General features: G+C 38.1%; 1 protein-coding gene across 2 annotated transcripts in view; it reads right to left on the minus strand.

The window, feature by feature from the left end:
- Window positions 1–1,531: 1,531 nt before the first annotated feature.
- The window catches only part of NOX1 (NADPH oxidase 1), a 129,471-nt gene continuing 106,814 nt past the window's right edge, over window positions 1,532–24,188 (minus strand). The window contains exons 2-13 of one of the 2 annotated variants that reach the window (XM_010969679.3): window positions 23,239–23,334; window positions 18,452–18,562; window positions 18,139–18,223; window positions 17,575–17,726; window positions 17,298–17,479; window positions 17,073–17,205; window positions 6,109–6,201; window positions 5,155–5,390; window positions 4,777–4,939; window positions 4,208–4,354; window positions 3,883–4,007; window positions 1,532–1,776 (exon numbers count right to left, since the gene is read on the minus strand). In XM_010969679.3, coding sequence (XP_010967981.1) covers window positions 1,650–1,776; window positions 3,883–4,007; window positions 4,208–4,354; window positions 4,777–4,939; window positions 5,155–5,390; window positions 6,109–6,201; window positions 17,073–17,205; window positions 17,298–17,479; window positions 17,575–17,726; window positions 18,139–18,223; window positions 18,452–18,511 — 1,503 coding nt within the window. In that variant the 5' untranslated portion in view covers window positions 18,512–18,562; window positions 23,239–23,334 and the 3' untranslated portion in view covers window positions 1,532–1,649. The remainder of the gene's footprint in view (window positions 1,777–3,882; window positions 4,008–4,207; window positions 4,355–4,776; window positions 4,940–5,154; window positions 5,391–6,108; window positions 6,202–17,072; window positions 17,206–17,297; window positions 17,480–17,574; window positions 17,727–18,138; window positions 18,224–18,451; window positions 18,563–23,238; window positions 23,335–24,188) is intronic. The other variant, XM_074359796.1, reaches the window with a different exon arrangement.

Genomic DNA, 24,188 nt, shown 5'->3' on the forward strand with positions numbered 1-24,188 from the left:
GAACATTCTAGGCCTTGATGTATTGATTTTAGCAGTAGTCATATCTTGAAGTGTCACTGTATTTAGACATTAAGACCAAGAGTGAAGCCTTTCTCATTAGGACCTTATAAGTTTCAAGGAACACTAAGATTCCAAATCAAAGTCACTGAAGATCAAGTTTTCATTTGGTCAGCAGTTGTTTACTAGGAACTGTATCATCAGGGTTCCATTGTGCATTTTCCTAAAGCCTTATTTAATTTAGATAGCTGAAATCCAGGAAATTGGCAACAGCAGAGGTACTCCAATCTATTCCGATGGAAACATCCATTAGGTATTTTTTTTACTGATGTCCACTTAATAAATGAAATACAATTAGCTACCATGAGTTCAATACTTACCTTTATTTTGTTCAGACTAGTGACTGAAAAAATTGGTTTTACTAATCCTTCAAGTCATGTACGTTTCTGGATAATTTAAAAACAACTATTTATTCATTTTTGTTCACTTAATGGTAGAGAAATAGGTGCTATAAGGTTAATTCAGTAGACTCATTCTTATAAGTCTAATGAATTGAACTGTCTTGGGGCACAATGAAGTGTGGATTTTTCCCCTCTTTTAAGGGCCCTGGTCTTTCCTGCTACTGATTTACTGTGACTACTAACATCCCGGAGCCAGGTAGATGGGAGAAAATAAAAAGCATTTTGCTAGAAGAAAGAAAAGGCATTTTGCTTATGTCATTAGGTGAATGATTTCTTAGTGAATAGGTAGATAGGAGCAAAAAACATGTCAAAATTTTAAATTATCTTTTTTCAAGACTAAACATTAATAAACCGCTTAATAAAAATGGCAGTAAAGAGCCCTTGTTGACTAAATAATCATCCTAAGGTGGGACTTCAAGTTTTCACAATTATTTCCAACAGAACAATGCAAGCTAATGACAACATAGCTTACTCTCCATTATAATGCAATTTCAATTAAGATTAGCATACTTTCAAGATTTTCTTTCCCAAATGGACAGCCTAGATAAAGTAACAAAAGATTCATTCATTAAGCAAAGAAGAAAATCCTTCATTTTTTGACAAGCAAAAATAGGTAAAGCATAAATTGCTGTTCACACTGGATAAGACTTATGTTTAACAGTGGTAAGAACGTACATGGTGTTATATAGGGATTGAGTTCTTGGTAATTTTATGTTTGTTGTTTTCCTATTTATGCTTATTATTGTGTTGTCATTAAGTCGTTAATAAATTTTTATTTTAAAAAAATCACCCTACTCAGAAATCTTCTTTGAGGGTGGGAGGTAGGGGAGAATGTGACCCAGAGCCCGGGAAACAATAACACTTGGAATCAACAAAATCACCTGGCGTTAAGTTGTATAACTGTCAAGCACCTCTGCTACCTTGCTGCAATCAAGGCATTCCAAAAGGATTTGCAATTGTCTTCCCAAGAAAGGATCCATGGGCTTTGCAATTATTGGGACTTCTGGAGTTTTTAAGTCCATGAAGCTCAGTGATGATGAAGTTGAATCCAATCAATAAAGAATGCCAGGGAGTCAAGGCTTGAAAAACACGTTATTGTCCTTAAGTGGCTGCCCAGACCTGACCAGACCAAGTAAACTGTTAAAGATACAAAGGAGAGACAATGCAGATTACCATCCTTATTCCCATAATTCAGAAATTTTCTTTGTTGAAGTGGAATTGAACCTTCCTTGGATCCAGACTGGAGTATCGTTGACAGCATTTGCTCAGGCTCTTTGCCAAGGTCTGAGGTCCACATAGGAAGACTCCCACCGCCGACCTGCAGGAATAGAAAGGTAGGCCTAGAATGCCGTGGGAATGGAGAAGCTGCCTCTGCGCGGCAGGCCGCTCCTACTCTCAACAACCTTGCGTTAAAAATTCAGCTATTGGGAGTGGGGTGAAATAGCTCAGTGTTAGAGCATGTGCTTAGCATGCATGAGGTCCTGGGTTCAATCCCCCGTATCTCCAATTTTAAAAAATAATTAATAAACCTAATTACCCCCCAAAACAAAATACTAATAAAAATAAATTTTAAAAATAAGTAAATAAAGGTTTTAAATTCAGTTGTTGACTCCCTCTCACGTTTGTCACAGTAGCTTTCTCACCTTTTCCACTTGCAAGCCCCAAATGTGCTCCCAGCCCTTAACACTCTCAGCACTCAGCCTTTCTTATTCTCTTGGTCTTGAGCACAGACGCTCAGGAGATGTAGTGCCACGTAGTGATTCAGTGCTAGGTTCTGGAGCCAGGCTGTCTAGATTTAAATCCCAGTTCTGATGTTTGTCCCAGCTGTGTGACTTTAGGCAAGTTTCTTAACCTCTCTGTGTCTCTATGTCTCCCCTCTGTAAAATGGGGATAAAAATAGTACCCACCTCCTAGGGTTGTTTTGAGGTTTAAACAAAAAACATATGTAAAGCTATTAGAAAGATGCCTAGCACATAGCAAGTGCATATGTGTCAGCTGCTATTAAAGCCATCCAGTGTGCACTTATCTCCACAACAAATTTTCTCACACTGAAGACGTGGTGGTTCTTCTTGCCAAGGATAATCTTTCTGACTAGACTCTGGGTCCCCCTCTCCTTCCTTCCCTCATACCTTCCTCTCCCCTCATTTTACTTGACACATAATTCACACATTTACCCTTTTAAAGTGTACAGGTAGTGCTTTTCAGTATAACCACAAAGTTGTACAACCATCACCACTATCTAATCCGAGAACATTTTCATCGTCCGAAAAAGAAACCCCAAACACATTAGCAGTCACTGCCCCCTCTCCCCATTTAGTTCCTTAATACTTAAGCATTCCTTAGTACTCTGTCCTCTGCCACTCTCTCTCCTAATAATCTCATCCCTTCTCACAACTTCAACTATGGTCAGTTTGACATAATAATTAACATAATCTCTTTTGCTTATATGCTGCTTTACAGTTTACAGAGCATTTTTCATATATGGCATAATATTCATGACAATCCTGCAAGTGAGTAGAGCCAGCACTTACTAATACAACCCCCGTTTTACAGATGAGGATTCTAAAGATCAGAGGGTTTTCGAGCTCAAGGTCCCAGACCCGGAAAGTGTCAGAACTAGCAGCAGAACCCAGGATCATCCAAATCTGAGTCAGTACGTGTTCTCCCCACTGCCTTCATGAAGCCTTTCCTGACCACCCCATGTGGGCATGGACATTCTTTTGCTTCATGTCCACGTGCGTGTTTCATGGAGTGCATCATTTTGCTTTGAGCTGATTGTATGCATCGCTTATTAAAATGTGTATTCTTTGAAGGCAAGAATCATACCCTATTTCTCTTTCAACCTCCAAAGCTTTTAGAAGAATGTATGCTGAGCCTACAGAAGGCAACCAGTAATGTTGGTGGAATTGAACTGATCTTACCTGCCAACTTGTTCCAGGAATTTATGTAACACCATCGGCTTAATCTCCTTGCCATTGGAGTGGCTGATTTTGTGGTACCAGACTTTTATGTATGCTCTAGTATGTCTCAAAACCCCTCAGAAAACCAAGGTCAGGTCATTGGTTAATCAGTTAATACACTCCAAACTCTTTTTAGTTTAAGTTGGGGTCATTAAGGCCCAAGATAATGCATTTGAATTGTTCCATTCTCTATTTTAGTTGGTAAAACCACCAGAACTGAGTTTCTTTGCCTTACTGTTTGAATGCGGACTTTAAGGAGCAGCAAACGTCTTCTCATCAGTTACGAGATCATGGCCCTTACTGGATGAAACCTTAGATGAAATTTCCTCATTTTTAAGCAAGAATCTAAGATTCATGCAAATAGTTTCAGCCTCAGAGGTCTTTCGCCAAGAATGTTCAATGTACTGTAATACCTTTCCTAAATCTTAATTTTGGAAGCTCAACCAACTAGAGAACACACTTACTTGGGGTGGGCAGCAGCTACTGCAGAAAACTCATTGTCCCACATAGGTCTCCCAAAGAAGGTTTTCTGTTTCAGACCTGTCAGGATGTCAGTGGCCTTGTCAAAGTTTAATGTTGCATGACCAGCCTGGAGTCAGAGAAATAAGAAGTTAGAAAAAGCAGGTCCTGATAGCTGTCTCTTCCTTCAGCCACTTTTAAATTTGGGTGTGAAGGTGAGAGCAGGTGGGAAATCTTAAGAAATAATTACTTCTAATCAGCATAAACTACCTTTCATCTAGCATTCATCTTGCATCTATAACATGGAAATTAGTATGTTACTGAACTCACAATGTTGCTGTCCCATCCAGTGAGGAAGAGACGGTAGTTTAGAAAACCCACTTTGCCTAATTCCTCCATCTCCTGTTCCAGGGAAGCCAATAGGTCATTGAACCAGGCAAAGGCACCCGTCTCCCTGCAGATCCAGTAGAAATAGATCTGGAAGCAGCAAAAGAGAACGTAACCTTATTAAGTGCCCTTTACGATGTGCACTAGGATGACACGCTTATGTACATATACACTGTATTTATTGATCAAGTCTAAGAGTGACCTGAAAAATCACATCTACAGAGCAGCAGAACCTAGGTGGCATCCATATCCAGAGTCTGACAACTACCCACATGGAAAGAGAACTCCAACATTCTCTTTGGTTCAAGGTGACTTTAAACTCCAAATTGAAAATGAATACCCAGTTCTTATGGTAAGTCTGTAGAGTGGATGCCTTGGCAAAGAGAAGTGATCACTTACTGTCATAACTCCTGGGAGAGGTTACTCTATTATCAACTGTAAAGTGCTTAGCCCAAGAAAGCAACAGACCTATCAGGCCCAGACCAGATAAAAAGTGGTATTCAAGAGTGTACCGTTTGTGTTTTGAGGTTGTGATCTGCATGCCGGAATTTGTACCAGATGGATTTCAAGATGGAAGCGAAGGGGGTAACCCCAATTCCTGCTCCAACCAACACAGCCACTTCATAATGGAAAACATCCTCACTGGCAGTGCCAAAGGGACCGTCCACCTCAATCCTGGCGGAAGGCAAAAGACAATGGGCAAGTGAAATCTCATTTCCATCCCCAACATCTAACATCCTCCCAGAAACGTAGTTGTTCCACAGCTGATTGCTGCCTGCTTGTTTTAATCATACTCTATTGTACCAGACTTAAGGTTCAATGAGGAATTGCTTTCTCTTTTCTGTCTGTCTGCACTCTGGTCTGGGTCTCTGCTGCTCTCAGGGACCTACCTGGGAACCGGGGAATCCTGTTGTTCAAAAGCCCTAATGAGATTTTCTGTCCAGTCCCCTGCTGCTCGGATATGAATGGAGAAGAAGTCTTCCTCCGGAGCAGATGTCAGGGTAAAAGGATGCCATTCCAGGTAAGAGATTGAGGGGCAATTAACAAAAATATACTGGCCCACTTCCATGCTGAAGCCACACTTGTTCATCTGCAATTCCACAACTTTGGATGGGTGCATGACAACCTATGAATGAAGCAGAGGGCAAAGGAGGCAAATTCAAATGGTGACAGGGGCAGGCAGATAAAGTAAATGAGTAAAGCTGGAGGGCTGGTGATGGCGGTGAATTGTAAGCATAAGTCCTTTCTAAAGGGGGCAGCAGTTACTAAGCCCAGACAATGGTTACACTGTGGAACTGAGACAGCATTATCAGGTTGCCTGATTCTTGAAGAGAAGCCAGAAATGCCATCTTTAGAAATGGAAGTACAGTTGATTTACAATATTGTGTTAGTTCCAGGCGTACAGCACAGTGATTCATCTTTTTTTCAGATTATATTCCAGTATAGGTTATTCCAAGATATTGAATATCATTCTCTATGCTGTAACTGGGTAGGAAGGAAAAGCAACAAGAAATGCCATGTTTTTTTAAATGTGAAAGCCTCCATCCAGATTTCTAAATGTTAGCAACCAATTCGGCTTTCTAAACAATCAGTGTGTGAGGCGAACAAAATCTTTCTGTGGGCTAGAGCTTGCGCAGGCTGCCTGTTTGCAGCTTCAGACAAAGACCCACGCTGATGACTTCTGCCAAACCTCTCTTTCCAGTTCTGTCCAACACTGGAGGAACTAAGTATATTGCCCTCAAGTTCTTTTTTATTCCCTTCAAGATGACAACGTGACAACTTATTTCTATAATCAGGAAGAACAGAACTCCTTGCATAGCAAGAAGGAAATGCATATTCTTTACCTTGGTAATCACAACCTTCTGCTGGGAGCGATAAAATCGAAGGATCCTTTCAAAGAGATAAAGAATGCTTGGTGCAAGGATCCACTTCCAAGACTGCACACAGAGACAATAAAAAATGAGGTCACACATTAAGCTCTTCTTTAGGATTTATTTGTGTAGCAGTTCATTCCTTCATTTAATAAATATTTATTGAGTTCTCTGATGTGTATCATTATTAAGCCACTAATTTCACCAATATTTGAAGACGGAAACAGAAAGAAATAATCTACAAAGGTTTTGTTTGCTAAATTGTTACTCATAAAGCAGATCATTTCCTGAAATGTTACCGGTCTCACCAGGACACAAGAGAAAAGCAAAGGAATAAAATACATGGTAATAATATATATTATATACATTCTTAAAATTTTTTTAAAAGTTTAATTTTAAGAATCTGAGACCATCTTTCAGGACAACTTGTCCAATCTGAAAAATCAACAGAGAAGGTAGATGTGAAATAGAAGCAGATGACTGAAAACCAAATGAACAAAAAAAGGAAAGTGCGTAGCTGACACACTATTAGTAACAATATATTAAACTCAGTATTTATCCGTCACTTCTTTTCTCAAATGCTCAAAACATCTAACATAGTAATACACTTTATCTTGTCTATATTTTTAAAAAACAAAACAAAACAGCCTTTCCATCCCTGAGATCTTCTCAAAGGTAGCAGGTTGCTTCCATATGCACAATAGCTACTAACAATGTATTTCCTAGTAATGCTAAGTCATGTTCTTTTTCACACAATTGCTTAAGCGTGATACATCGGAACTGTGCAGAATGAGGTTTCTTATGCCGTTTCAGGCAAATAACTTCCTTGGGTATCTCTGGGGAGGAAAGGGGCATAGACTGGATAGTGAACCTGAGAGTGGACATAATACAGTTTGATGCTACTTCTTATTGGGAAAGAAAATCCCCAGCTGAATTCAGAAGATATGAAAAAAAATATATTTATGAAGTCGCTAATAACAACGTGGGAAAAAAATGTTAGCTTCGAAAGTAATCAGAGAAATGAATACTAAAACAAAATAGCATCTTGGCCTCTCAAATTGGAAAATAGCTTTCAACAATAATGCCCACCATTAACTGGGGTGCAGGGAAATAAGCATATTCAAATGTGCACCTGGGGGAAGTACAAATAAGTAGCATCTTCCCAGAGAGCAATCTGGCAACACATCTCAATGGCCTTGAACATTCCTTCTCTTTGACCCAGGAATTTTACTTCTAGGAGATGGAGTATAAAGCAATAATTAAGTTGTGTGTGCACAAAGTATGTGCGTATACTAATGGCCCATTATTTACTAAGAAAAAGAAGACAAATTGGCATATCATACAGGTTTTTTTGGCCAGTACCAAACTATCTTTTCTTAATATTTATTTCTTTGTATTGGGATATAATTGACATATAACATTTTAGTTTCATGTGCACGACATAATGATTTAATATTTGTATATATTGCAAAATGATCACCGCAATAAGTCCAGTTAACCCTTCTCACCATGAATGGTCACAAAAATTTTTTTTTCTTGTGATGAGCAGTTTTAAGATCTACTCTCTTAGCAACTTTCAAATAGGCAGCACAGTGTTATTGTAGTCATCAGGCTGTACATGACATCCTTGGGACTTATTTATTTTATAACTGGACATTTACACCTTTTGACTACCTTTACCCATTTGCCTTATCTCCCCTACAACCCCTGTCTCTGGCAACCATCAATCTGTCCTCTGTATCTGTGAACTCATTTTTTTCAAGTAGATTCCGCATATAAGTGAGATCATACAGCATTTGTCTTTTTCCGTCTGACTTATGTCACTTAGCATAATACCCTCAAGGCCATGAAAAATGACCATGTAGGAAAAAGTGACAAAAATGGGATACCATTAGGCTTTTTTAAAACAAATGTTTCAGGAGAATATTTGACAATAGACTGAAGCATCCATGATACAGATTAAGGGGAAACAGTTATTACCTCTAGGTGGTAAAACTGTGAAATTTTAATTTTCTTCTAAATATTTTTCTGTGTTTTCCAAACTTTCTACAATAAACATATTCTTTTTATCATTTTTAAATGGGGAGAATGCAAACAGATTATTTTTGTGTGTGTTTATGGAAGAAGGAAACCAATGCATTCAAACAGATGGCAAAACTGGTGTTCTCTCCCTTGGGGTATTACATGACCAATCAAAGCAACCCCTGAGTTCTAAGTGTACATCCAAATAGGCCAAACGTACCTTATCTCAGGTAATAGAGGGGAAAGAGATAGAAGTTAATGTGTAAGGTAAGACAGGAGATTTATTGCCTTAACTAGTAAGGGGCTAGTCAAGCTCTACAACTTCCTGTATTTAAGGACTGCCTGCCAACTGGTCAAATAATACAGAAGGTGTCTGGTCGTAGCCTGCAAGTTCCTCTGACTTTAGAAATGAAATGTGCTGTTAACATGCACCAGGTATTTCCTTTTAAAATTATTTTAAAAAATAGGTAATACATGTACATGTCACAAAATTCAAAAGTACAACAGGGTATATAATAAAAAGGAAATCTCCCTTCCATTCCCATCCATCAGCTCCCCAAGGAAATCAATGCTATTATTTTGTGAATCCTTTTTGGAGAATATGCATTTAAGTGATAATATTGGATTAAGTACAAATGGTAGCAGACTATACACACTGCCCTGCCTTTTTTTTCATGTAACATCTTAGAGACTGGTCCATATTAATAGGTATAGAGCTACCTTTTTCTTTTCAGTGGCTACAGAGTATGCCATTGTAGGAAAGTTCTGTGATTTAACTAGTCCCCCATTAATGGGCACTTATTTCCAATCTTTTGTTCTATCAAGCAATGCTACAATGAACAACCTAATATGTGTAGTTTAATACAAAGACAAAAATATTTTAGAGTAAACTCCTGGAAGTAGAATTTTAAAGTTTGATAATATTGCCAAATCACCTTTACAAGCAGTTGTACAGATTTACATTCTCACCAGCGATGCATGAGAGCATTACCAACATAGCACGTGAGCAAACCTTTTGATCTTTGCTGACCCGTTAGGTTTATTGCTGTGGTCATTCTGGTCATATCGCCTACATCTTTTTAAAACATCAGGTTGTTAAGCTTTTTCTTATTGATTTGTATGAGTTATTTATATATTAGGAAATTAGTTCATGGTCTGTGAGTTGTAAAAACTTTTCCACTTAGTAATTTGTCACCTGTCTTTATTTATAATGGGCTTTTTTTGCCATTAAAATTATACATAATGTATGTGTGGAGAGAAAGAGAAAGGGAGAGAGAAGGAATAAATAAATTTGAATGAATATATATTATCTTTCCTTTTCTGGCTTCAAGCTTTTAAAAAATATTATATAGAGAGTATTTTTACTAACACTCCAGTATTAGAAAAAAATGCCCATGTGGTCTTAGGGTGCTTTTATAATTTCTTTCTTTTTTTTCAACATTTAAGTCTTTAATCCATGCATCTTTGATCCATATTTTACTGTAAAGTGTGGAATAAAAAGACAGCTTTTTTCCTAGATGTCTATCTTATTATTCTAAAAAAAATTACTAAATAATCTTTCTCTCCAACTGATTTGAAATGTCAACTTTAGAGGATTTTTAAACAAGCAGTTTTACCTTTCTATATGAAGACTGAGCTACTGCTCTTAATTCTGCATATGATTTAAAGACTAATCATGCTCAGAGCACTTTGAGGCACCTCAAGTCAACCTTTCCCTTCTATTTATTCCTCAATCTAACATATTTTATGAACAAACAAAGGTAAGGCATAATATCCATGATAATTACCTTGAGGCACACCTTGAATTCCCTGGAACCCAGTTTCTTGATCATCCACTCTCAGACAGTATTTTCCAAGCATGTTCTTACAACATCAAAGAAATCCAACTTTAAGAATGCTTTAAAAAATAAATTGAGGGGGGTTCTAGTGTGGGCTCTGTCAATGACATATGGCAAAATAGGGCACTAAGCTTCCCAAGCCTCTGGTTCCCCAGCCAGGAGTTGAGGAGAGGACCCTCCTTCAGAGGGTTCTTGTTGACATTTTATGAAATCACAAGGCAGCAGGCTGTGGCCAAGATCGTGGAGTAGGAAGACCCTGGTCTCACCTCCTACCACAGGCACACCAAAACTACAACTATCTACAGAGCAACTATCTATGAGAATGACCTGAAGACTAGCACAAAAGATTTTCCACAACTAAAAATACAGAGAAAACCACAATGAGATGGGAAGGAAGGGTGGAGTCGTGGTATAGTTAAGCCCCATCCCCCTAGCTGGCTGACCCATCTCCCCGGCTGGGTGACCTATCCCCCTGGCTGGGTGACCCACAAATGGGAGAATAATTACAACTGCAGAGGTTCTCCTCAAGGAGCAAGGGATCTGAGCCCCATATCAGGCTCCCCAGTCTGGGGTCCTGCACCTGGAAGACAAGCTCCTAGACTGTTTGATTTTGAAGGCCAGTGGGGCTTACTTCTGGGAGGCCCAGAGTGCTGTGGGAAATAGAGACTCCACTCTTAAAGGTACACATAAAATCTCACACACTGTGGGACCCAAGGCAGAAGTAGTAATTTCAAAGGAGCCTGGGTCAGACCTACCAGCTGATCTTACAGTCTCCTGGAGAGGCAAGAGGCCACTGGAGCTCAACCTCTAGGATATAGATCCTGAAGGCAGCCATTTTGGGGAACTCATGCTACCACGAGGACACTGATGCTGGCAAGTGCCATTTTGGAGTCATTCCTCAAGCCTATTAGTGCTGGGAGCTTACCCACTCACCAGCGGGCTAACTCTGGGATCCCCCCGCCAGACTGCACAGACAGTCACACTGGGACCTGGTCCACTCAAGAGTAGGCTGGCACCAATCCCAGGACCTGCAGACTGTGAAGGCAGTCATGCAGGGATCCAGTTACCCAGCAGGTCGGCAGCTACCACAAGAGGCAAGTCCTGGCAGCCAACTCAGCCAGAAGCCAGCCATGCTTACCAGTGTGCCCACAGTAGTCAGCCTCATCACAACAGAAGAGCCTATGCAGCTCGCATGGCAGGAGGGTGCCATATAGTATATACCTCTGGTGACCAGAAGGGAGTGTGCTACTGGGCCCCATAGTATGTCTCCTATATAAGATCACTTCTCCAAGATCAGGAAGTGTAACTGACCTACCTTATACATAGAAATAAACACAGATCATTAGGCAAAATGAGGAGACAGAGGAATATGTTCCAGATGAACAAACAAGACAACACCCCAGAAGAATAAAGCAAAACGGAGATAAGTAATCTATCTGATAAAGAGTTCAAGGTAATGATCATAAAGATGCTCAACAAACTCAGAAGAAAAAATGAACACAGTGAGACATTTTAACAAAAGAAGAGCCAAACAGAGCTGAAATTAAATAAATAAAACAAAAAATACACTAGAAGTAATCAACAGTATATTAGATGATACAGAGGAACAGATCAGTGAACTGCAAGACAGAGTAATGGAAATCACTGAAGCTGAACAGAAAAAATAATTTTAAAAAATGAGGAGAGCTTGAGACCTCTGGGGCCACATCAAGCATGCTAGCATTCACATTATAGGGATCCCAGAAGAGAAAGAGAAAAGGGCAGAGAACTTATTTGAAGAAATAATAGCTGAAAACTTCCCTAACCTAGGGAAGGAAGCCGATATCCAGGTCCAGGAGGCACAGAGAATCCCAAATAAGATGAACTCAAAGAGGTCCACACCAAGACACATTACAATTAATATGGCAAAAATTAAAGATAAAGAGAGACTCTTAAAAGCAGCAAGGGAAAAGGAAATAGTTATATACAAGAGAACTCCCATAAGACTAGCAGCTAACTTTTCAGCAGAAACTTTGCAGGCCAGAAGGGAGTGGCACTGTATATTCAAAGTGATGAAAGGAAAAAAATCTACAATCAACAATACTCTGCCTGGGTGGAGGGTATAGCTCAAATGGTAGAGTATACGCTTAACATGCACAAGGTCCTGGGCCAGTACCTCCTCTAAAAATAAGTAAAATAAACCTAATTACCCCCCCCCCAAAAAAGAATACTCTACCTGACAAGGCTATCATTCAGATTTGAAGAAGAGGTAAAGAGTTTTACAGTCAAGCAAAAGCTAAAAGAGCTCAACAGCAGTAAAGATCAGAGTGGAAACAAATTAGAGACTTAAATAAATCCATGAAACTAAGAGCTTGTTCTTTGAAAAGATAAACAAAATTGATCAACCTTTAGCCAGACTCATCAAGAAAAAAGGAGAGTGGGCCCAAATAAATGAAATCAGAAATGAAAGAAGAAAAGTCACAACTAACACCACAGAAATATAAAGGATCATGAGAGATTATTACAATTATTAATTGCTAATAAAATGGACATCCTAGAAGAAATGGATAAATTCCTAGAAACATACAATCTCCCAAGACTGAGTCAGGAAAAAATAGAAAATATGAACAGACTGATTACTACTAGTGAAACTGAATCACTAACTTAAAAAACTCCAAACAAACAAAAATCTAGGACCAGACAGCTTCATAGGTGAATTCTACCAAACACATGAAGAATAGTTAGCACCTACTTTTCTCAAATTATTCCAAAAAATTACAGAAGAAGGAACAATTCTGAACTCATTTCACAAGGCCAGCACCACTCTGATACCAAAACTAAAGGCACTACAAAAAAAGAAAATTACAGGCCAATATCACTGATAAACATACATGCAAAAAATCTCAACAAAATATTAGTGAACAGAATTCAACAATACATTAAAAAGGATCATACACTATGATCAAGTGGGACTTATCCTAAGGATGCAAGTATGGCTTAATGCCTGAAAAGCAATCAATGTGATATACCACATTAACGAACTGAAGAATAAAAATTATATGATCAGCTCAATAGATACAAGATAGCTTTTGATGCCATATGATACCACTTATATGTGGAATCTTAAGAAAAGGACACAGATGAACTTATCTACAAAACAGAGGCAGACTCACAGACATAGAGACTAAACTTAAAGTTACCAGGGGGTAAAGAGGGTGGGAAAGGATAAATTAGGAATTCGAAAATTGCACCTCTTGGGGAGTGATGGAAATGTTATCTATCTTGATTGTCATGGTGGTTTCATGGGTGTATACAGCTATCAAAATTCATCAAATTGTACACCTGACATAGTGTAGTTTACTCTACAGGAACCATACAACAATAAAGGTGTTTTAAAAAAGAATGAATAAAAATAGACAGCTTTTGATAAAATTCAACATCTATTTATGATAAAAACTCTCAACAAAGTGGGTATGGAGGGAACATACCTCAACAAAATAAACACCATATATGACAAATATACAGCCAATATCACACTCACTGGTGAAAAGCTGAAAGCATTTTCTCTAAGATCAGGAACAAGCTGAGGATGCCCTATGGCACTTTTATTCAACATAGTATTGGAAGTGTTAGTTAGCCACAGCCATCAGACAAGAAAAATAAATAAAAAGAATCCAGATTGGAAAGAAAGAGGTAAAATTGTCACTGTTTACAGATGATGTAATAATATATATAGAAAATCATAAAGACACCAGCAAAAAACTATTAGAACTAATAAATGAATTGAGTGATGTTGCAGGATACAAAATTAATATACAGAAATCTGTTGTGTTTCTATACAATAATAACAAACTATCAGAGAGGAAAATGAAGAAAACAATCCTATTTACAATGGCATCAAAAGAATAAAACACCTAGGAATAAATCTAAACAAGGAGGTAAAAAACTGTACTTGTAATACTATAAGACATCAATAAAAGAAATTAAAGAGGACACAAATACATGGAAGATATACCATGCTTATGGACTGGAAGAATTACTATTGTTAAAATGATTGAACTACCCAAGGAAATCTACAGATTCAATGCAATCTCTATCAAAATACTAAAGGCATTTTTCACAGAACTAGAAAAAATAATTCTAAAATATGTATGGAAACACAAAAGACCAGGGATAACCAAAACAATCTTTGAGAAAGAACAAAGCTAGAGGTATCACACTCCCATATTTCAATGTATACTATAAAGCTACAGTAACCAAAACAGTATGGTACAGGCACAAAAACAGACAAACATATCAATGGAACAGAATAGAGAGAGCCCAGAAATAAACCTACACTTACATGGTCAGTTAATCTATGACAAAGAAGGCAAAAATATACAATGGGAGAATGATAGCCTCTTCAGTAAATGGTGCTGGGAAAACTGGACAGCTATATGCAAAAGAATCAAACTGGACTACTTTCTTACATCATATACAAAAATAATCTCAAAATGAATTAAAAGAATCCAATGGAAGATCTGAAACCATAAAACTCCTGGAAGAAAACAGGCAGTATGCTCTTTGACATTAGTCTTAGCAATATTTTTTAGATATGTCTCCTCAGGCAAGGGAAATAAAAGCAAAAATAGACAAATGGGACTATATCAAATAAAAGCTTTTGCACAATGAAGGAAACTATCAACAAAACGAAAAGACAGCCTACTGAAAGGGAGAAGATATTTGCAAATGATATATCCAATAAAGGGCTAATATCCAAAATATACAAAGAGCTCATACAACTCAACATCAAAAAAACAAACAATCTGATTAAAAAGTGGGCAAAGGACCTGAACAGACATTTTCTTAAAAAGAGACATACAGATGGCCGACAGACACATGAAAATATGCATAATGTCACTAAATCATCAGGGAAAAGCAAATCAAAACGACAATGAGATATCACCTCACACTTGTCAGAATGGCTATTCTCAAAAAGACAACATATAAGTGCTGGCAAGAATGTAGAGAAAAGGGAATCCTCGTGCACTGTTGGTAGGAGTGTAAATTGGTACAGCCACTATGTAAAACATTATGGTAGCTCCTCAAAAAATTAAAAATAAAACTACCATAGGAGCTAGCAATTCCACTTCTGGTTACAGTTGACCCTTGAACCACATGGGTTTGAACTGCACATGTCCACTTATATGCAGGTTTTTTCAATAAATACATACTACATTACTAAAAGATCTGTGGTTGGTTGAGTTCACAGATGCTAAACCACAGATACAGAAGGCCAATTGTAAAGTTATATACAGATTTTCAATTGCCTGCGGATTATCACATGTAACCCCTCAGTTGTTCAAGGGTCAACTTCATTTTTCCAAAGTAAATTAAAATACTAATTTGAAAAGATACATGTACCCCTATATTTATTGCATCATTATTTACAATAACCAAGATATGGAAGCAATCTAAGTGTTCATTGACAGATGAATGGATGAGGAAGATGCAATTATGTATTTTTTAAAACACTTTTTATTGATTTATAACCATTTTACAATGTTGTGTCAAATTCCAGTGTAGAGCAAAATTTTTCAGTTATACATGAACATATATATATTCATTGTCACAATTTTTTCTCTGTGAGCTACCATAAGATCTTGTATATATTTCCCTGTGCTATACAGTATAATCTTGTTTATGCAATTATGTATTTTATATATAATATATATACATACATATATAACATATATACATATATGTACATATATATAATGGACTATTACTGAGCCATAAAAAAGAATGAAATCTTGCCATTTGCAACAACATGGATAGACTCTGAGGGTATTACGCAAAGTGAAATAAGTCAGAGAAAGACAAATACCATATGATTTCACTTATATGTGGAATCTAAAAAAACAAAACAAGTGAATAAACATAACAAAACAGAGTCATAGATACAGAGAAGAGACTGGTGATGGAGAGAGGAGCTGGGTGAGGGGGATGAGTGAAATATGTGAGGGACATTAAAAGGTACAAACTTTCAGTTATAAAATCAGTCACAGGGATATAATGTGCAGCATGGCAAATACACTCAATAATGTTTTAATAACTCTGTATGGTGACAGATGGTAACTTATGGTGATCATTTTGTAATGTATAAAAATATCAAATCACTATGCTGTACACTTGAAACTAATACAATATTGTAAGTCAATTATACTTAAAAAAAGAAAAGAAGTTGAACTCAGAAACAGAAAGTAGGAAGGAGGTAGGGGTTGGGGGAAATGGAGAGATGCTGGTCAAAAGGTACAAGCCTTCAGTCATAAAATGAATAATGTACAGCATAGTGACTATAGTTAATAATAATGTGTTGCATACTTGAAATTTGCTAAGAGAGTAGCTCTTAAGCATTCTTACCACGCACACACGCACAAAATGGTCACTATGTGAGGTGATGAATGTGTTTATTAACCTTATAGTGGTAATCATTTCACAAAGTATACATATATCATTCATCACATTGTACACTTTAAATATTCATGACTGGATTTGTCAGTATGCTTCAATAAAGCTTGAAAAAAATAATGCTTTTCCCCCCAAAATTGACTGGGCTTTCACAGCTGAGCTTTGGGACATTCCAGTGGTCAAAAGCACAACCTTTGGAATCCGAAAGGCCTGAGCTCAAATTCCAGCTCCACTAGTTACTTGCTGTGAGAGCTTGACAGTTTACTTAATCTCTCTGAATCCTAATCCTTTTGTTTTAATATGGAGGCAAAAAGTGTCTACCTCATAGGTTATTGCTATGTATAAATGAGAATCTGTATTACACAGCAAACCTGGCACATGGTAAACACTATTAATAATGTAGGCTATCATTATTATCTTTAGAGAGGGTCTCACAACATGCAATAACCATTCGTCCTTCCTTTCCAGGATCTCCTGCAAATGATAATTCTTTAGCCTGTTGCCAGTTACTTGATGGTAGAAACTTTGTGGATATATCCTCTATAAGACCCAGAACGAGGCTGAGCTAATAATGGTTATAATAAGAGTAATAATAACAACAATAGCAATACAGCTCCTAACAAGAGTCTATCCTTGTCCTGGTCTTACCTCAGCAGGGAGCCCTTCAAATTGAGGACGCTTGCAGTGGAATTTGGGATCATCCCACTTCTCGAAAAACTCTGAACAGTTGTCAGGATGACTCTCACCCATGCTCTCTTCTGTTTGACCTCGGACAATTCCACTGAGACAGGCAAAAAGGACAGTATGTGGCAAAGAATTATGCAAAGTTAGGGGCTGGGGCATGAAACGGTGGGGGAGGGTTGAGGACCTTACCCAATGCCGTGAATCGCTAAGCCAATGAAGTAGATGACAAAAAGATGGTGTGTATACCAAAAGACCTCAAAATAACTTCTCCGGATAAATTCTATAGCTGAAGTCACCATGAGAATCAGAGCTATTGTGATGATCACTCCAGTGAGACCAGCAATGCTGGTGAATGTCACATACTCCACTGTCTATTGAAGGGAGAAATTTAAGCCTGACACAATGTCCACAAAGGACACCATGCTCATGACCAGATCCCAGGTGCTTTGCCATTGAGTCAACTCACCATGTTTGGGGACTGGATGGGATTTAGCCAAGAATCCCCCTTTTTCTCTTGATGAGATCGGTTGGAGAGAATGGAAGCAAGGGATCCATCTGTGGCCCGTCGGCCTCTGCTGTATCGTTCAAAGTTAAACAGGTGTGCGATGATGTGAATAGCTAAATGGAAAGATGGAAAGGAATGTGAGAGGTGTCTCTGGAACATCATGGCAGGCATGCCCCATTACAAAAGGAGGATCTAGTCCACAGAACATGCCCAATAATGATTGCAGAGAGAATCAAGATCTTTTTCATACTCTCTCTGTTCCCAAAGGAATAGAATATAAATTCCATGAAAACAGATCTAGAACAGTGCCTGCCAAATACTACCAAGTGTTCGATTCTGCTTTTTTTTTTAATGGAGATACTGGGGGTTGAACACAGGACCTCATGCATGCTAAGCATGTGCTCTACCACTGAACTATTTCCCTCCCTCCTCAATTATGTTTTAAATGTTGATATGAATGGATGAATGAAACTACATTCTGAATGCTCGGGGAGCCCGCAGTTTGCCTCAGTTTGCCTCAGTCACCTGTGTGTAGGCAGATCATATACGCCACCAGCTTGTGGAAGGTGAGGTTGTGATCCAGTTGCTTTCTCAGGGTGCTCCTACAAAACTACACATATAAAATGATCAAGGTCAGGTGTCTCTCGGCAACTTAGTGAAATTTACTAACCCGTAGCCAACATGTCTTACATAGAGCGTGCCAATACCCATCCCCTTGGTTACCAAAGGAGACCTCTGGCTTCCATTCTTAGGGGTTTGGTGCTGAGCTGTCCTACTGAGGAATTCAGAGTCTCTTGTCTTTAATGTGAAAGTTGACCTACAAGTGGTTGGGACTCACTGAGCAGGTGCCCCTCAAGAAGGACAGCAGATTTCGACACACGGGAAGCAGGATCAGCATGCTGTTAAAATTCAGGCAGCGAGCAGAGGCTCGGGCCCAGGCCAACGCTGACTAGAACAGAGAGAAGAGACCGTCAGCTGCTTTATCTTCTCATCCAGCAGGTGAGCCCAGACCCAGTCTGACACCTGAACAATCAGTCCCAGCTCTCTGTTTACAAACGACAGAAAATTTGCTGAACTTAATATTGAATTGAAAAATTCTCATGACAGTGGTTTGGAAATGTTTGACTATGCATTTATCAATATGAAAGAGAATAAGATTTAATGATTTCATGTTAACAAATAAATTCTATGAAAGCAATACTTTGCAATGAGTATTTTGCTGAATACACTCAATGATGAGTTTTAGTTTGTCATTTGTAAAACAATCTTGAAGATCATATATATCTTACTTGCATTTTAAAGAAAGTTTATATTTCGAAGTATAATTACAAACTGTGACTATTTTTCTCTTTTCTATATCTTCTAATGTTGTCATTATAAGCATATAATAATCATGTCATAAAAACAATAAAAAAGTAACTACCTATATTTAAGATCTCTTTAATAACTGAATAAAGCAATCAAAACTAATGAACCCCTCAGAACAAAAATTTTAAACTTAGGAAGAGATTTGAAAAGGGAAAATGTCTAAGAACAGAATTTCAAACTGATTTCCTTGGCTAGCCAGGCAGCATACATCAAGATCAATCTGATCTAGGAGTAGAAGCTGCTAGAAAAGGAGACAAAGATTCAGTGCTTCAAAGAAGTACGTAGCAAAACAGAAACAGACTCACAGACTTAGAGAACAAACTTATGGTTACCAGGGGGTCAAGCAGGTAGGAAGGGATAAATTGGGAGTTTGAAAATTGCACCTCTTGTGGAGTGATGGAAATGTTAGCTATCTTGATTGTGGTGGCGGTTTCACTGGTGTATATAACTATCAAAATTCATCAAACTGTACATCTAAAGTGTGCATAGTTTCTTGTATAGGAATCATACCACAATAAAGGTGTTTAAAAAAAATAAGTATGTAGCCCAGTAACAGGCTTGATTAGGTATAGGCTGGACAGAGTATGTTCAACTCCATGGTAGCTAATTCTGACTTCTCTCCTCCATTGTACAACTGGTCTCCTCATCAGCTCCATGTACTTGGGACTGTAGACAATGGAGTGTGACAATTTCATGGCAGCAGGGGTGCCAGGCAATTTTTGTTGCATTTCAGCTGACTGGCCAGCCTCACATGCGTGCCTGTCACGACTTGGTAAAACGAAGAATATAAGTTAGGCTTAACCATTTTTCAGCATTTTTCTAACAACCTTTTCAGCACAAAAAACTATTTTTTCACCCAACCTAAACCCTAAGGCAATGTGACATCGGTTTGATAAGGCAGGACAAGATCTGCCTAGCATCCATCATGGCTGATGATGGCGGGCGGTACAGTGAACAGAGCTGCCCTACTGTTTTCCATTTCTGACTCTTCCACATGACCTGTGTTTTCTCCCTCTGCTGAGTCACACTCCGGCTGTTTTTGGTAGAGACAGTCTGTTCTATGCCTGAGTCAATTTTCTCTGCTTATCTCTGAGATCCTGCATTTCCACATTGGTTCCCACAGCTTGCTTATTTGAGTCACAGAGGTTCCTTAAAGCTAAAATTGAGAAGTGAATTGAAAATACAGGCCTAGAACTTGACAGCTCCCTATTCTTGTGGAGGCTATCTGGAAGGGACGAATTCTTTATAGAGCAAATCTTGTTTCCCTGTTGCAGCATATTGAAATATCTCAATTTATGTTCACTTTTCAACACCAACACAAACTGCTGTTGTAATTCAATTGCAGCTGTCATTAATACCTCATTGACTATGGATTTAAACTCCTTCCTCTGCTACTTACTTGCTCTGCTATATAGTGAATCAATTAACTCTGTGTTTTCCTAGATGAAGCACAAATTTAAGAAATTCCCTACAGAATGATTAAATAAATTAGGGTGCTGTTATGTTCTTAAAAGGATGAGAGCTATATGCAGTGGTATGGGGTGGTAAATGGTTAACAACCAGCTTTTGGTGGAGGGGGGTTCTTGATTTCCAGCATTTGCCAGTTTACATGATCTAAGTATTCCCACCACGGCAGATTTCAAGGTGCCAACTTGATGTTATTGAACACCCCTGAATGCAGGGTTGGGAAGTGATGCACACAACTGGCTTTTGCAAGCTAGTATGAGCTGGTTCCAGCATATCAATGGTTATATACATACATGGAAAGACATCTGAGATGCATTAAGTAAGTGTAGGAAGAAATTTCCAGCCAATATCTCCAATGTGATCTTTTGGTTAAAATAAAAAACTGTGTCCTATTGAATGTGTTTATCTAAACACCCCAAAGAGCAAATTTTACTGTATACAAGAAATAAAAGAGGAAGTATAAATAGTACCCACCTCAAAAACAAAAACAAAACCTCTATGTCTGATGCATTTGTGTGCATAAGTCAATGTGTCTCTATAGACACACACGCCAAACTACTAACAGTGGTTATCTCCGGGGAACTGGGATGGGAGGGCAATTTTCATATTTTACCCTTACACTTCAGTATCATTTGATCTCTTAGAAAGCAGCATTATTTATCATTAATTTTTTTATAGAGAGGATTTTAAAAAACAAAATGTCCACAGGATATCAGCGTGATTCATTTTTCTGCTGCTGACTTTTTGGTCATAAAGCAATTCAGTTCTTAATAACTAGTCACATTTATTGCATCATTCTCTTAATAAAAAGCTATTTTCAAAACAAATTAACACTTCCTTTGGAGTTAAAAGTTTCCAAAGAAGGATTAAGGATCAACATTTAAAATGGAAAACAGCAGGGTGAAATAAGTCATGAACAGAACGTTCAAATTAGTTGTGATCTCAACATAGATCCTTTGATTATGGAGAGAAAGGAAGTGTTTTGAAAAAGGACAAGCTGTCTTTAAACATGTACATTGGGTGGGATGTTGTGGAAAGCTAACAAAAAGAGGCACCGTCAAGATGAAAGTGAATTCTCCAAATCCCTTACCTTTTACTGAATAACTGATTAGCATTAGCAGTCAAATTTGTTTTACTAATCAGGCAGTGGCCAGATTGATGAGACCGGGAGAGAACCATTCTCACCTCCAGGCTTCTCCCTGTTCACCTCCATATCAACGTGCTCTACCCACCCCCTACCCTTCCTGTTCTATCCTTCATCTGCTACTTCTCCAGCCTTCTCCATCCTGTTACTTTGACTGTATCCCCACCTTTTTGTAAACTTTGAATTCTGCAATGCCATCCACTCCACAGACTACCCACCCCAGGAAGTACCCCACTTGTTTGATAAGTATTTTTCTGTGGGATCAGTCCACAGTGATGGTTTTCAAGCTATTTATTTGCTTTCAACCAAACTCATTCTTAAAATTATAAGCAGGAGTCCGTAAGACAGATAAAGGCTGCTTTGGTTAAAGTGTGGACTGGGGCAGGACTACTGTCCAGTTGGCCTTCCCCTCACACCCTCCCTGTAGGGGCACTTGAGTTTCTGTGGAAACCAGTTTGCAGATTGCTTAATATTTTCTTTACTGTGTGTTTTCATTATTAGGTTCAGGGAGTATGCCCTGGATAAAGCTGTCACATTTAGTGAAAAAAAATACAGGATGCCCAGCTAAATTTGAACTTCAGATTTTAAAAAATGAATAATCGTTTTTATTGAAGTATAGTTGATTTACAATGTTGTGTTAGTTTCTGGTGTACAGCATAGTGATTCAGTTTTATATATATATATGTTCTTTTTCATATTCTTTTTCATTATAGGTTATTATAAGACATTGAATATAGTTCCCTGCGTTATACATTAGAACCTCATTGTTTATTTATTTTATATATATTAGTTTCTATCTGCTAATCTCAAACTCCTAATTTATCCCTCCCTCCCTCCCTCTCTCTTTCCCCTTTGGCAATCATAAGCTTGTTTTCTATATCTGTGAGTCTGTTTCTATTTTATAAATAAGTTCATTTGTCTCATTTTTTTTAAGATTCCACATATAAGTGATATCATTTGATATTTGTCTTTGTCTGTCGGACTTACTTTATTTAGTATGATTATCTCTAAGTCCATCTATGTGGTTGCAAATGGCATCATTTCATTCTTTTTTATGGCTGAGTAGTATTCCATTGTGTGTGTGTATATATATACACCACATCTTTACTCATTCATCTGTCTATGGACTAGCTTGCTTCCATGTCTTGGCTATTGTAAATAGTGCTGCTATGAACACTTGGGTGCATTTATCTTTTTGAATTAGAGTTCCCTCCAGATATATGCCCAGGAGTGGGATTGCTGGATCATATGGTAATTCTAATTTTAGTTTTTTGAGGAATCTCCATACTGTTTTCCATAGTGGCTGCACCAAATTACATTCCCCTCAACAGTGTAGGAGGATTCCCTTTTCTCCACACCCTCTCCAGCATTTATTGTTTGTGGACTTTTGAATGATGGCCATTCTGACAGGTGTGAGCTGATACCTCATTGCAGTTTTGATTTGCATTTCTCTGATAATTAGCAATATTGAGCATCAAAAATGAATGATTTTTAAATATACCACTGTCTCATGCAATACTTGAAATAAGTTATACCAAAAAAAGAAAGCTAGCTCTAGAGGAAACCAGGACACTGGGTCTCAAAGGATCCAGGGTCAGAGATAAGAAAAGAACAGAGATTTCCCACATCACAACTGTGACACTCACCCCCAGGATTTGTCTTGTGTAGTAGTACTTGTCGGCCTTCTCAAATGACAGGAAGGCATACACAAACAGGAGAACATTCAGCCCCAACCAAGCAGCCTAGAATAAGAAATTAAGCAAGGAATAAGTGACATTTGGGTATGGGAAAAAGTAGATAAGGGGTAGGAAATAGTGTCACCATCTTGGCTATTTTGTGTTTATCTGCTTTCAAACGAGTACAATCCTTCTAGTATCTAACTTACTTTCAGAGTGAGTTAGGAGTTCAAGACATGCATTAGAAGCTAATAACCAAGGTCAGTAAGTCAAGACCCAGAGGTCAACTCTAGCTCACCACCTGTTTTGTACAGCCTACAAGCTAAGAGTTGTTTTTACATTTTGTTGTTTTCACATTTTTAAATGGTTGGAAAAAATCGGAAGAAGAATGTATTTCACAACATGTGAAAATTATATGAAATTCAAATTTCAGGACTTATAAAGTGGTTTTGGAACTTAGCCACGCCTACTTATTTCTGTACAGTTTATAACTGCTTTTGTGATTCAATGGAAGCGTTGAGTAGTTGTGACAGAGACCATACGTCCTGCAAAGCCTAAAATATGTACTACCTAGCCCTTTACGGAAAGCATTTGCCAGCTTCTGGACTAGAGCATTCAAACTATTGCACCTAAAAGATGGCAATAAGTGAATAAATGGATTTCTAAAGAAACAAAGAATAAATTTAACACCTACAACAATACCCATCTGAAAGGACTAAACCATTCCAGACGGGCCTGCCTCTTTAATTATACCCTGACACACATTTTTCTGTTTTTAGATTGTGAGTCTTTTTTCAAATGAACCTATCCTTGCTTTGGACTCATTTGAGCTCTTAAGACTGCTTTTGTCTATCCCAAGATCTGTCTCTGCATTGCCAAAGGGGGAAATTTAGAACCTACCGCCCATTGCCTTGGAGAAT

The sequence above is a fragment of the Camelus bactrianus genome, chromosome X, assembly GCF_048773025.1.
Source record: "Camelus bactrianus isolate YW-2024 breed Bactrian camel chromosome X, ASM4877302v1, whole genome shotgun sequence".
Classification (NCBI taxonomy): Eukaryota; Metazoa; Chordata; class Mammalia; order Artiodactyla; family Camelidae; genus Camelus; species Camelus bactrianus.